General features: G+C 36.1%; 1 protein-coding gene across 2 annotated transcripts in view; it reads left to right on the forward strand.

Annotated features, from left to right (window-relative positions):
* The window catches only part of CRADD (CASP2 and RIPK1 domain containing adaptor with death domain), a 153,090-nt gene that overhangs the window by 133,470 nt on the left and 5,862 nt on the right, over positions 1-13,758 (forward strand). The window contains exon 3 of one of the 2 annotated variants that reach the window (XM_023531567.1): positions 2,596-2,667. The exons of the other annotated variant lie outside the window; for it this stretch is intronic. Coding sequence (XP_023387335.1) covers positions 2,596-2,667 — 72 coding nt within the window. The remainder of the gene's footprint in view (positions 1-2,595; positions 2,668-13,758) is intronic. 2 annotated transcript variants of the gene reach the window in all.

Below are 13,758 nucleotides of genomic sequence, written 5' to 3' on the forward strand. Positions count from 1 at the left end.
GAAAGTTATTTTTAAGATTATTGTTGTGTTATAACTGAAAGATTTTGCTTGGCAAATTTATGTGTCCTTCTTCCTTTTTTATTTCTTTGATCTTATTGCCAAGCCACTCAACCCAGCTGAACTCCATCAAAGGAATGTGCTTTTGATGCCTGTAAGCACTCCTTAATGATAACCTTATCCTTCTTCTAAGTAGGTTTAGGACTTATAAGGAAAACTTAAATCAATCAGAGTTGTTATTTTATAGCTTTAATATGCAGTCAAAGCTTCTTAAACTAATTTTCTCTTTACTCTTAACTGCCAGTGAACCAGCAGCAAAGAAACCACAGGACCAGCTTGTTTTTTATAGTTTGGGTATCAGTTTAAAAATTGATGTATTTGATTTTGCAGACTAAAGTAAAGTAATTTTTTAATATTTTGAAAATTTGGAGAACAATCATCTGTGGGAAATAATGTGATTAAAGAATTTATGTTCCTATTTAGAAAACAGGAAAGCTCAAAATTTTATATCCATATCATATACCTTTCACATAAAGGACTCTTTGATGTTGTTTGCTGATAGCTCATGAAAAAACAGTGTTGTCATTAGTGCTGATCATTTATGTTAGTCATCTGTGCACTCTGAGTATCTGACAAGGCACTTTGGAATTTTATCTCTCAACTGCTACACCGATTTCAATTTCAAAAGGTAGTTTTTAAAATACATGTTTCAATAGCCTGAGTGATTTTTGCCATCTGCCAATGAATTATTAGAAACAGGGCCATGTTATGATTTTCATGGCCTGAAGGCACTGGTGCTTTTGTGGGTCCCTTCTTCCATAAAAAAAATATCGAAAATTATAGTTTATGACTATTGGTATAAAGACGAATATATAATATTATATAGTCAAACATTTTCTTTGACATAAAATTTCATTTTCTTCTGATTTGAAAAGAGATTAAAATATTTTCTTAGGCCCTAAAAACTATTGTGGGTTCTCAACACCATCCCCACTGTGCCTAATGAATATCGGCTCTGATTAGAAGTTATTATTTTTTCCTCTTCAATTTATTAATTGTACCTTTGTATTTAATGTTTATACTTTTTAAATAGGAAAAAACAACTCCATTTTCATAGAACACCTCTATTAAACTCAATAAACAACCGAATAGGACTGACCTGTATCATCACTGACCTATGTCAGCTATTCCGAATAAGATATAAAAGACTTTTAAAAATTGGTAAAACAGAAATGTATGTTCTTTATACAGCTAAATGGCCTGAAGCTATCAGCACTTACCCATTTTGTAATTTCAAAAAGTGTATAATGATTATAAAATATCACATTTTTCTCCTCCTTTAATCTCCTTTCTTTTCCTATAGCAATGTAAAAAATGTTTCTCTCTTTTTACTATCCATTACTTTTAAGGCTTAATAGTACAAGGTGAAATATTATTTCAAAGTCATCCATATTCTAATGATGACTCTACTGTGTTTATCAAAATGATACATCTCATTATAAATAATCCAAGGAATACAAAAAAGCAAAAATGAAAAAGATCATAAATCCTGTCACTCAGAAACAAGCCTCATTAAGTGAATGTTCTGTTGGACATCTCTCTAAGCATATTTGTAGATGTTCTGGATAGATGGATGGATGGATGGATGAATAGATGGGTGGATGAATAGAAAACGATTTCATAAATGTGGGATCATATGATACATGCTAATTTTTAAATTTAAAAACCAGTACATTTAATTTTATTTGAATTTGGGGAAAAATAAAAAAGTGAAAATTAAAAAATTACTGAGCTTTGGATGAACATTTTTTTCACAGTAAGAAATGTTATTTTTTTTCCTTCTGAGGTTAAGAAAAGAGGTGATGAAGAACCCGATGTTTTCGGTTTTGTTTTTTCTTTTTCTCCAACTATATATTTTTGGTAGACATTATTGCAGTCCTCTCCCCATTTGGGGATATAGGAGAATTCTATTTCCTCACTCTCTTCAAGTTAGATGTGACCTTGTGACTAGCTTTAGGCGTAAAATGTGAGCAGAAGTGACCAAGGTCACTTATGGATGGATGTATTTAATTGCTGGATCTCTAATCTCTCACCTTTTCTTTCCCTGTCTTGGTGGGCATGGATGAATGTGGAGAAGTATAATGTCAGTGTGGTATAAAATGCAGAACCAGTTCATGAGGGTGCTGCCCTGAAGAGCCATTTGGGCCTACAGTGGAGGGCATGTTTGTTCTGTTAAGTCACTGAGATTTAGGGCTTGTTTCTCACCATAGATTACTTAGTTTATCCTGAATGCTGCCATCTCTATTTCAGACGGTCTTGACTTCCTCCCTGCCATGATAAATGAGATCATAGGCATTCTCACTCTTGCCTTTCTTCTCTCTAGATTTTGGTTAGCTACATTGTTATTTTCGTACAGTCAAGATATATAAAATTTACATTAATTCTATAATCTAGCCTTGATTTTGAGTAGTTATATTATTATTTTTATATAATCAAGATATATAACATTATGTTCTGTTCAGGTGTTTAAAATTAGCTTTTTATTTAAATAAACTCAATGTCCAGTAATGATTTTTTACTGTGGCTCTCCTATTACAGATATCAAGAAGCTGGTCAAAGGCATTAGGGGAACCTGTCTGGTAGGAGAGCATTCCACCCCAGAAAGGAAAGATATTTTATCATTTGCATTGCTTAGAATTGTTGGTACAGGGTGATAGGAAAAACAGACTGAGTTTTAGTATTTTTGTTTCTGTTTTTAAAATTCTCTATAAACAATGCAATCTTTATTGCCTGCATCTGAAGCAAACCATTTTTCCCTGCCCACCCTTTGTATGCCACTGCTGATCTTTTTATTTTAGTCATGGCACTGACCACTAGATGGTCAAGACTTTTAAAGGAGGGCTTAGAATGGTAAATTCTTGAGTTGTTTTCACATTCAAGAATATCTACTGATTACTTTCGTAAATCATCTTGGCTAGGAATAATATTCAGAGATTATACTTTATCCCCTTGAGAATTTTGGAGGAATTGCGTCATTATCTTTTTCATTTAAAGTACTGTTGAAAAATTTAACTGACTTTCTCCTCCTTGTAGTCAACTTGCTTTTTCTGCTTAAAGAATCATTTTTTTGGAACTAGAAATTCAATTATTTAGCCAGAATATGTCTCACAGTTGATTATTCCGTATCATTTTTTTCTAAAACAGAGTCCATTTTTTCAACTTAGAGATTCTGAAGCTTATTTATTTTAGGGATATTTGTATTAGATTTTTAAGTACTTTGGGCTGGGTTTTCTACTTCAGGGATGCCCATTATTAACTTTTTAATGGACCGTATTTTTCTCTCCTCTATGTCTACTATCATTTTTCTCTGCTTTAAATTCTGCTTTCTATCTCTGATAACTTTAAGCCTTTCAAAATAATTTTATTTTGAATCATGTAAGTTCTGTTTCTTGGTGTTTTCTGATTTATTTATTAGTTTCACAATGCCCTTCTTTTGCCCCTAAATTTATCATTTTAGTATGACAAGCTTCTTTTTAAAAATTCTTTTAGTTATTCGATTATCTCATTGTTAAGCTTTTGTTTTACAGTAGTCATATTTCTATTATGCTCTTAAACTGTTCTGTGACAACATACTTTCCTTGATTCTTTGGGAATCGTTATTTTTTGTCAGTTTTGTTCCACATAATGTTCCCTTTAAGTCACTTGTGACTAGTGACTTAGAAAAAAATAATGTTACTCAGTTGCCGTGCCATTTCGTTCCATCTTGCTCACGTTTGGGCAGCTCTGTTCAGCTTCTGGTACAGAAGCTCAGTTGCCGTGCCATTTCGTTCCATCTTGCTCACGTTTGGGCAGCTCTGTTCAGCTCTGATACACTGAGTGGTGTCTCATCGACACTCTTCTGACCCCTGTTTGTGGTCACTTAAGGGCTGGATATTTCCTGTTCTGTCCACTCTCTTCAGCTTAAAGGGCACATGCCCATGGAGGAGTCGGGAAAGAAGAGTGAACTTGGCTGGGTAAGCTCATTTTATGTGTGGGCCACATTGTAACACCTGTGCCCTGAAACCAGGTAAGAGGTCTTGTCACTTCTGCCTGGGAGCACCCACTTCGTTGTTCACATTTGTGATATCCCCATCCCTCCATGTAGCAGCCACCATCCTCAATCTACTAAATTCAGAAGAGAAAACGTCATAAGAAAACTCACTTAATTAATTATTCCTCTCCAGATTTGAGGATATCAGAGTGGAGTTTCATTGAATACTGATACAGCTCCAGGGAGGTAGGAATTGGAGGGTGGTTCTGCCATCTTTTTTGGTTGGCTTCTTTTTATTACTGTTTGTTCATTTCCGTGGTATTGTGGGGATGGAGCCTCTGAGATCAGTCCTCACTCTGCCATTTTATCCAGAAGCCATCTTGGGGTCTGTCTGTGTTTCTGACTTTCTTCAAATTAAACTTGGATTTGTGAGAGAGTTCATTGCCACCGAGTTCAGTACAGAAAGTAGGTAGCTGCCTACCTTTAACCTTGACAGTATTTTGCTTTTATGGAGTTGTCCCCGTTTTTTATTTTCTACTCATTCCAAGATTATGCAATATAATTTTTTTGGTTTTTAAATGCTACGAAAACTAAAAGTGAGAGCACTTGGTAACACTCTGGGCATACAGAGCAGAGCTATATTGTAATTATAATAGATTATTTCTTTTAATTTGTTCATTTACCTAACAATATCTATTTATATAGTGAGTGCCTAATATGTGCTAGGCATTATTTTTGGTACCTGGGGTACATCATTGAACAAAACTGACAAAGCTTTCCTCTGAAAGTAGCTTATATTCTAGCAAGGTTGGGATGAATGTGTGTAGTGGGGGCAGTCATCAACAACAAATATAGCACGTTCATAAAATATATAATATGTTAGAAGGTGATATGTGGATAAGGGGGATTACAGAGTGGAATGAGAGTTGTGATTGAGAATAGGGCAGTCAGAGGGGGCCCCACTGAGAAGTCATATTTAATAGAGGAGGTCAGCAGAAGAATGTTCCAGGGAGAGGAACCAGCTAGTACAAGGCCCTAAAGTTCCAGGCTGGCTGGTGTTTTCAAGGAGCAAGACGAATGGCAAACTGATAGAGTTGGGTCAGGTCCGTAAGAGTATGTGAGAAAAATGAATGGCCCAGCAACTTGAACTTAAAACAATATTATACCGTTTTGAAGAAGTTTACTGTGTGAGTAGTCACGTCACTGTTTTTTGCAAAATGGAAGGATAAGTTTCCGTGAGTGATCTTCATAAGGCAGAAACGAACAAGCAAAAAACCATTACAAAAACACCAAAAGCCTTTGTTTTATCTTAGAATACATGCAGGAAAAAGTGAGACTACAATAAATAAATAATTGTTGATAATGAGAAGTCAAAAAACATAAGATCTGTAGAAAACGAAATTGCTTTTAAAAAAGATAGTATAACATGTTATATCTAAATAAGCCTTGGAAGTCATCTGGCTTTACCTTTTACAAATGAGAAAACAATCTAAGAGAGGCTAAATGACTAGCTGGTGGCAGGTTCAAATTTAGATAGTATCCAAGCCTGCTAATTCTTAGCCCAGAGCTGTGTCCACCCTACCTCCTACCTTTTAATTCAGTAAGAACTCAATTATTGCTAACAATTTTGTTGTTGACCTTGATAGTCAAATCAAGTTTTTCATTACAGTAAGTATGATTTACTTGTATTTTGCAACATGACCTTGTTATTTGGAGTAGGCTGTCACTTCATCATCTTGGAAATCGCTTTTAGAAAGACCAAACAGTTTATTTCTGTACCTCTCGGTAAGGGCCAGATTGTTCTCTGTGATTATCTATCAGAACAAGGGGTTCTAATTGGTTTTCTTTTCAAGGTGCTTTTCTTTCATTTCCAGGCAGCCAGTCTCTGAGTCAAAGGGATTTCTCTGCCAGCCATTGCACTCAGGGACCAAGGTTAACATGTGGGCCCTGAGAGGTGGAGAGTCAGTTTAGCTTTCTCAGCCTGGCAGCCACTCCTCCCCACATTTCCTTTCCTCCTATAACCAACAATTCTGTTGGCTAGATAGTCTTTTGTGTGCGTGTTTGTAAATGGCGTTGTTTTGAACATATATTTTAAATTTTTCATTGATGTAGATTTCATTCTTTTTCTTACATTTTTGATACAGTCCATCCTTTCTAACTCTGCCTGGCATTCCCTATGTGCTCCTTCATATTTATTCATCTATTTCCCTAGTAGTGAGCTCTTTTTTTTATACCGTGTTACCTGTTATAAACAACCTCATATGTGACCCCTCATGGATCTATATGAGAATTTTTCTGGGATTATATAAACCCGGGACAGGATTACTGAGTTATAAAGTAAACGTATATTTGCTAACACAAATAATGTAACTGTGCACAAACAACCTTATACATGCCCCTTATGGGTCTTTTTTCAGAATTTTTCTTGGATACATAAACCCAGGAACAAGATTGTAAACTGTATTCAATTTTACCTATGCTGTCAGCTTCCTCTCTAGAATGGCTGCCCAGGCTTCATTCCTGCCAGCAGTGGATAAAGTTCCTTACGTTTCCACATTTCAGCCAGAACTTGGTATTGTATAGATTTCTATGAACATTAAGCGATTTATCATTGTTTCCATTTTGGGTAAATGCCTAAGTTTGAGAGTATCTTCTTATGTTTGCTTTTGCATTTCCTTTCATCTGAGTCGCCTGCCCATGCCCTTCTCCCTCCTTTGGAGGTCCTTACCTTTTCCTGTGGATTTCACCAGTACCTTATACAGTCTAAATAGTGTTAACACATGTCTTTTCTAATTCTGCTCTGTCAGCTTGGATCACGGTCTTTTTTGCTGAGCAGAAATCTTCAATTTTGATGTAAAAAATGCATCTTTTGGGTATGAATTTAAAAAGTCACTTCCCACTGCAGGTTGCAAAGATACTCCTACAATGTTTTCCATTAACTTTATATTTTTGCCTTTCTATGTGGGCCTTTATCCACATGGAATCTGTTATTGTTTATGGTGTGATATGAAAGTCCAGTTTTGTTTTTATCTATATAATCAAGTAGTTTTCCCCAGTTTGGAGGAAGTCTCTCCTTTCCCCATTATGAAATTATAATTATTACAAGAATTGTCAACATTATGTTATAATAGTGTCATCCTTCTCAACCCGAGAATGACTCTCCATTTATTATTATTTCACTTTATGTGTTCTAATAAAGGCTTAAATTTTTCCCATAGAGCTCTTTTTTGATCTTTGCATAATTTAATTTCTAGATCCCTTATGATTTTCATTGCTTATTTTATTTTTCCTTATATCTTATATTTGATATTGCTAGAATATAGAAATGCTATTTTACTTACTTTTTGTTTTAAGTCGATCTTTTATCTGGAAATTTTGTTTAACCCTCTTATTTGTTTTAGCGGATTATCTACTGATCCTGGTCTTTTTCTATATATTAAATCATATAGTCTGAATATAGTGTTAGTTTCATCTCTTCTCTTCAAATGCTTATACCTAATTTCTTTTTCGTTCTTTATAATATTGGTCAGGATTTCCCTCCACTACTGTATTCAACAGTAATGATGATAGTGGGTATTCTTATCTTGTTCTCATTCTTAAAAGGAATACATTTTAAAGTTCTCCATTAAATAAAATGCTTATAGAAGGCTTTTACAATCTTTGCCAAGTTAAAAATGTTCCCCATATTCCTAATTTTTAAAGAAATCTTTTTTAAAAAATCATAAATAGTTGTTAAATTTTATCAAATATTTTTTTGCATCTATTAAGATAATGACCTTTCTCTTTAGACTATTGCTATGTTGAATTAATTGATAGATTTTTATAATGTTGAAATTATTGAAATCTTGGGATAAGTTCTACTTGTTCACTATCTGTTATTTTAAATAGGGTTTTTTTTTTTTTACACAATTCATTAATATTTAGAATTTTTGCATCAAAAAGCATAACCAAATGAGCCTGTGATTTTTCTTTGTATTTTCTTTGTCCTATTTGGAATAAAAAGTATAGTAGCCTAATACAATGGACTAAAGTTTTTGTTCTTTTTCTATGTTCTGGAAAAACTTAAATAAAATAGGAAATTAAATATCCCATGAACATTTGGTAGAGCTCACCTGTAAAACCATGTGGGCCTAGGACTCTTTAGCAAGAGTGGGCTTTGACTGCCATTATACTTTGGTCCGTTCAAGTTTTCTATTCTTTCCTGCACCAATTTTGACATTTTGTATATTCTCAGTAAGGTATCACTTCATCTAGATTTTTAAAATTTATTGGTATACTTATGAGTGCTTATAGATTACTGCTCAGCACATTTTCACTTTTCCTAACCTGTGAGATTTAATTCTCTGTCCTATTAGTCCTGGATTTGGCCCCATATTCTGCTTTGTTCAATGGAACATTACTGGATTTGACCTGAGCAGAAGCCTTAAATGTTAGCCTTTCACTCCTAAAAAATGGCTTCACTAGAAGGGAAAATCTCTTAGCTTAACTTTTTTGAGAGTCGAGCAAACCGGAAGCATGTGACTCTTCCATCAGTGGCGTGGCTCGCTGCAGCAGTGAGTTGGGGAGGCTGGTATATTACCAGGCTTTCCAAAGGAATGTGTATAGTTTTTTAAAGTGCTACCCCATGTCCAGCTGAGTCACTTAGAAAGAATGTATATGTGAATTCTCTAGTTAACATCTCCAGCTATATCATAGAATAACAGAAGTTCAAAAGCAGTTTTATAGTTATAAAAACCTTTCTGTTTTTCTAGACCCCCGACTGCAGATTTATCTGACTCTCCTAGCAGCTATTTACATGTCCATTGTGCCTCTCCTTTACTCCATGGTCTTCAGTCTCTGAACTGTGCTCTTGAACCCTGTACGGTTCCTCTCCTCAGGTCACCATTAAGGTAGCCACATTTCATAGGATACAGGACACTGGGCCTGTGGACTCTGCTTCACTCAGAGAACCCACACCAGCCAACACAAATGAGGGAGTGCTGTCTACACGGAGATTTGTTGGGTGATTCAGAAACTTGATTTGGAGGAACTTTTTGTTTTAAAAATATGGTCAATACATTGTCTTCCATTTTGCACTCAGCAAGGGGCTAAGGTTTGGAAAAGGAAGGCGCACAAGTAGAAGTCTCTGCCCATAAGGAGTTGTGTGAATCTTTAGACCTGACTCTAAATGCAGCAGGAACTGGAAAGCAGACTTTTAGGTTTGAGGCGAGAGCAGCTATTGATAAGTATGAGTGAAGGAAGAAGAGATAGTTGGAGAAGGAGAGGGAATACTGTGCAGCTTTCATTCATGTAGTACTGTAGAATACTGTGCAGCTTTCATTCATGCAAAGATGGGGAAATGGAGGGGTAGGAGGGTAAATAGGTAGATGGGGGATTTGGGGAGTGGGAGTGTTCATCCCTTCAAATGGATCCTTCATTGTGACAAATGGGTTTGTCAGAGAATGTTGATCCTTTTGAAACATGTGAGTTTCAACTTCAGTGAGAATGTGATTAAAGAGTTGCATGAAAGATTTAGGATTTATATAAGGGAGAACATTTTGTCAGTATCGAAAGGATTTAACTGCCTGCTTAGGATTTTAAAATCTAGGTTGGATATTCTTGTGTCACAGTATCTGGTGGTTCTTAACCAGGGGTATCACTGCCTCACCTGGACATGTGTGCTCAGGTCGGGCTAGGGATGTTACTACCACTTCAGAAGTGCATGTCATTAATGCTAAAGTCTCTGCAATTCTCTGGGGACAGCCCCACACAATGGAGTGTCCTGTCTGAAACATCAGTGGTGCCCTTGTTGAGAAACACTGGACTTCCCAAACTTCAGTCATTTGAGTTCTACTTATATAATTTTTGCCATGTCTTTGTACCACCTGTGCCACTAATTTAATGCTTTTATTTAAATTTACTTTTTATTTTTAAATTTGTTTTTCTTTTTATTTACTTTTTTGTCATTCTATATCTGCTTTTCATTTACCTTTTACTTATCTTACTCCTTGCAATCATGAGTTTGAAATGCTATTTATACTTTTCTAGTTGTGTTAAAATAGATGCCTGACTATTCTAATACAGAATGTTCATCCATGTACCACCTGACATTATCTTGCACACCACTCGCGGTATGCACATCAAGCTTTGAGAAACAGTGGCCAGATGGTCACAGAGGATTAATTTATCGCTTGAACTGGTTTTATGTAGTATTTTTTAGGGAGTTAACACTAAAGCCTTAGGACTCTTTTTAAGTTACCTCATGTTCAGCAGAATTCACAAGCTAGAAGGGCCTCATAAAGATGCTTTTCCAGATAGAGGACAAAAGGCACAAACAGCTGTTACTGTCCCCTTATGTGTATAAGCTCTCCTTGCAAGGGCCTGATTTGCTTTCGGCTGGTTGTGCTTCTGTGCCAGTTATCTTTGCTCCAGCCTGTGTCCACAGACTCTTGGCCATCTCCCAGTTATGTGGAAGTATTCACAAGGAATATGTGACCCTGAAAGTGTGGAAGAATGAGAGCAAATACTGTCTTCACTTCCAATAGTTGGCTAAAAGCATATGTTGCATTAATAGTTGGCCAGTAGTCAGAATGATGACAGAGTGTAGCAGAATCACAGATGCTCTCTCTCCAACACCCAATGAGCTGAACCAAAAAGCAGTTAAAACAAAAACATTTGTCAGCAGCAACTAGACTAACAAAAAAACTGATCACAGCTTTAGGCCATGTACTTTGAAAAGTGGCAAGCAAAGAAGAAAATACCCCACCCTGACCCCTCAGAAGCCATACTGGGAAAGGAAGGCCAGGAGATAAAATCCTGGGGATTCATACTAATACAGATAAGTTTGGAAAGAAGCTGGCTGAAGAGGTGAGTAGATAGCCTCCGTAAATGTCAGGAATCACCCTAAGCAGAGGCAGGAAGGCAATCCAGAGCAGGCCATCTCCCAGTCTCAGTGCTGAGTTACAGGAAAGAGACCATAGGAGTGAGTGCACCCTGGCTCGGCAGAGCACAATCTGGTATGATATTTAATTAGCTTCCAAAAGAGAGGGCAGAGTGGACAACCCCCAGCAAAGGCAGGGCTGCTGAATCCTAGCTCTCCTCCATGGCAGAACACTGCACAGAAAGCAACAGCCTACATCGCATTGTAGCTCAGGAGAGAAAGATAACTGGTCTCTTATAAAGTGAGCAGAGTGTCAAGGATACATCAGCTCATTATAAGAGAGCAAACAGAAGTTTTGGACAGACGTAATCACATTAAGTATGTGCAAGATGAAGATAAGTGTCATGACAACTATGTGAAAATGCTACAGCAGAAGAATAAAAGAAAAGAACATGGCTTGCAAAAAACAAACATATAGCCAACCTGGTCTGAGAGAAAACACAGTCCAAGAAAACTCAATCTCACAAGTGTTTCACGTTGTAGAAAAGCTCGGTAAAATTTCAGAAGAAATAAAAACTCAATGATAAAATGAGATTCTTTAAACATTTTTATTTTTAATTGTGATAAAATATACATAGCATAAAATTTGCCATCTTTTCTATTTTTAAGTGTACAGTTCAGTGTGTAAAGTACGTTTACATTGCTGTACAACCAACCTCCACAACTCTTTTCATCTTGTAAAACTGAAACTCTGTACCCATTAAACCAGCTGTCCCCAACCTTTTTGGCACCAGGGACTGGTTCTCCTATAATAATCTAACGCCTGATGATCTGAGGTGGAGCTGAAGTGGTGATGTTAGTGCTGGGGAGCAGCTGAAAATACAGATGAAGCTTCACTCGCTCACCTGCCACTCACTTTCTGCTGTACAGGCCTGGTTCCTAACAGGCCACGGACCAGTACTGGTCTGTGGTTAGGGGTTGGAAACCTCTGCAGTAAACAATTCCCAGTTTCCTCCACCCCCAGCCCCTGCAACCATCATTCTTCTTTCTATCTCAAAGAATTTGACTACTTTAATACTTCATATGAGTAGAATCATAGAGTATTTGTCCTTTTGTGGCTGGCTTATTTCACTTAGCATAATGTCCTCAAGGTTCATACATGTTGTAGCATGGGTCCAAATTTTTTTCCTTTTGAAGGCTACATAATATTCTAATGTATAGTATACCATGTTTTGTTTATACACTCATCCCTTAGTAGACATTTGGACTGCTTCCACTTTTGGGCTATTATGAACAATGCAGCTATGAACGTGGATATACAAATCTCTTTGAATCATTGCTTTCAGTTCTTTCAGGTATATAACCCAGAAGTAGAATTGCTGGATCATATGATAATTCGATTTTTAATTTAACTGCCATACTGTTTTTTACAGCAGCTGTACCATTTACATTCCCACCAACAGTGCACAAAGGTTCCAATTTCTCCACATCTTCGCAACACTTATTTTCTCAAGATTTTTTTTTTTTTAAATAATGTCTCTACTTTTTCAGTTATAGTTGACATGTTAGTTTCAGGTGTACAACATAGTTATTAGACAGTTATATAACTCATGAAGCGATCACTCCTAAAGTCTAGTACTGATTTGAGACCATACCTAGTTATTATAATATTATTGACTATATTCTGTATGCTGTACTTTACATCCCCATGACTGTTTTTATAACTGCTCATCTGTACATCTTAATCCCTTCCCCATTTTTACCCATCTTCTCAACCCCTGTTCCATCTGGCAACCATCAAAATATTCTCTGTGTCTATGAGTTTCCCTCTGTTTTGTTTGTTCATTTATTTTGTTTTTTAGAAGTGAAATCATATGGTATTTGTCTTTCTCTGTATGACTTACTTTACTTACCATAATACCCTCTAGGTCCATCCATGTTGACGCAGATGGCAAGATTTTATTCTTTTTTATGGCTGAGTAATATTTCATTGTACATATGTACCGCCTCTTTTTTTATCCATTTGTCTATCAATGGACATTTAGGTTGCTTCCATATCTTGGCTATTATACATGATGCTACAAAGAACATAGGGATGCATATGTCTTTTCAAATTAATGTTTTGGGTTTCTTCAGATAAATTCCCAGAAGTTGATTTGCTCGGTCCTTCTTTGTCTCTTGTTATATTTGTTTCAAAGTCTATTTTGCCTGATGTAAGTATTGCTACCCCAGCTTTTTTTTCATTTCCATTTGCATGAAATATCTCTTTTCATTCCTTTACTTTCAGTCTATATCTTTCGATCAGAAGTAGTTCTCTCGTAGGCAGCATATGTATGGATTTTGTTTTCTACTCCATTCAGCCACCCTATGTGTTTTGATTAGAGCATTTAATCCATTTACATTTAAGGTAATTATTGATAGGTATGTAGTCATTGCTATTTTATTATTCATATTTTGCTCTTTTTACTCGTTTCTTTTTAAAGAAGTCTCTTTAACATTTCTTGTAATACTAATCTGATGGTGATGAACTTTAGTTTTTTCTTGTCTGGCAAGCTCTTTATCTCTGCTTTGATTCTAAATGATAGCTTTGCTGAGTAATCTGGGTTGCAGGTTTTTACTTTACATCACTTTGAATATATATGTGACAACCCCTGCAAAGTTTGCAAAGTTTCTGTTGAAAAGTCAGCTGACAGTCTTATGGAAGCTCCCTTGTAGGTAACTAGATGCTTTTCTCTTGCTGCATTTAAGATTCTCTCTTTGTCTTTACCTTTGGCACTTTAATTATGATGTGTCTTGGTGTGAGCTTCTTGGGGTTCATCTTCTTTGGGACTCTGCATTTCCACTGGATTTCTATGTCTGTTTCCTTTGCCAG

Source organism: Pteropus vampyrus, unplaced genomic scaffold, assembly GCF_000151845.1.
Source record: "Pteropus vampyrus isolate Shadow unplaced genomic scaffold, Pvam_2.0 Scaffold70, whole genome shotgun sequence".
Lineage (NCBI taxonomy): Eukaryota > Metazoa > Chordata > Mammalia > Chiroptera > Pteropodidae > Pteropus > Pteropus vampyrus.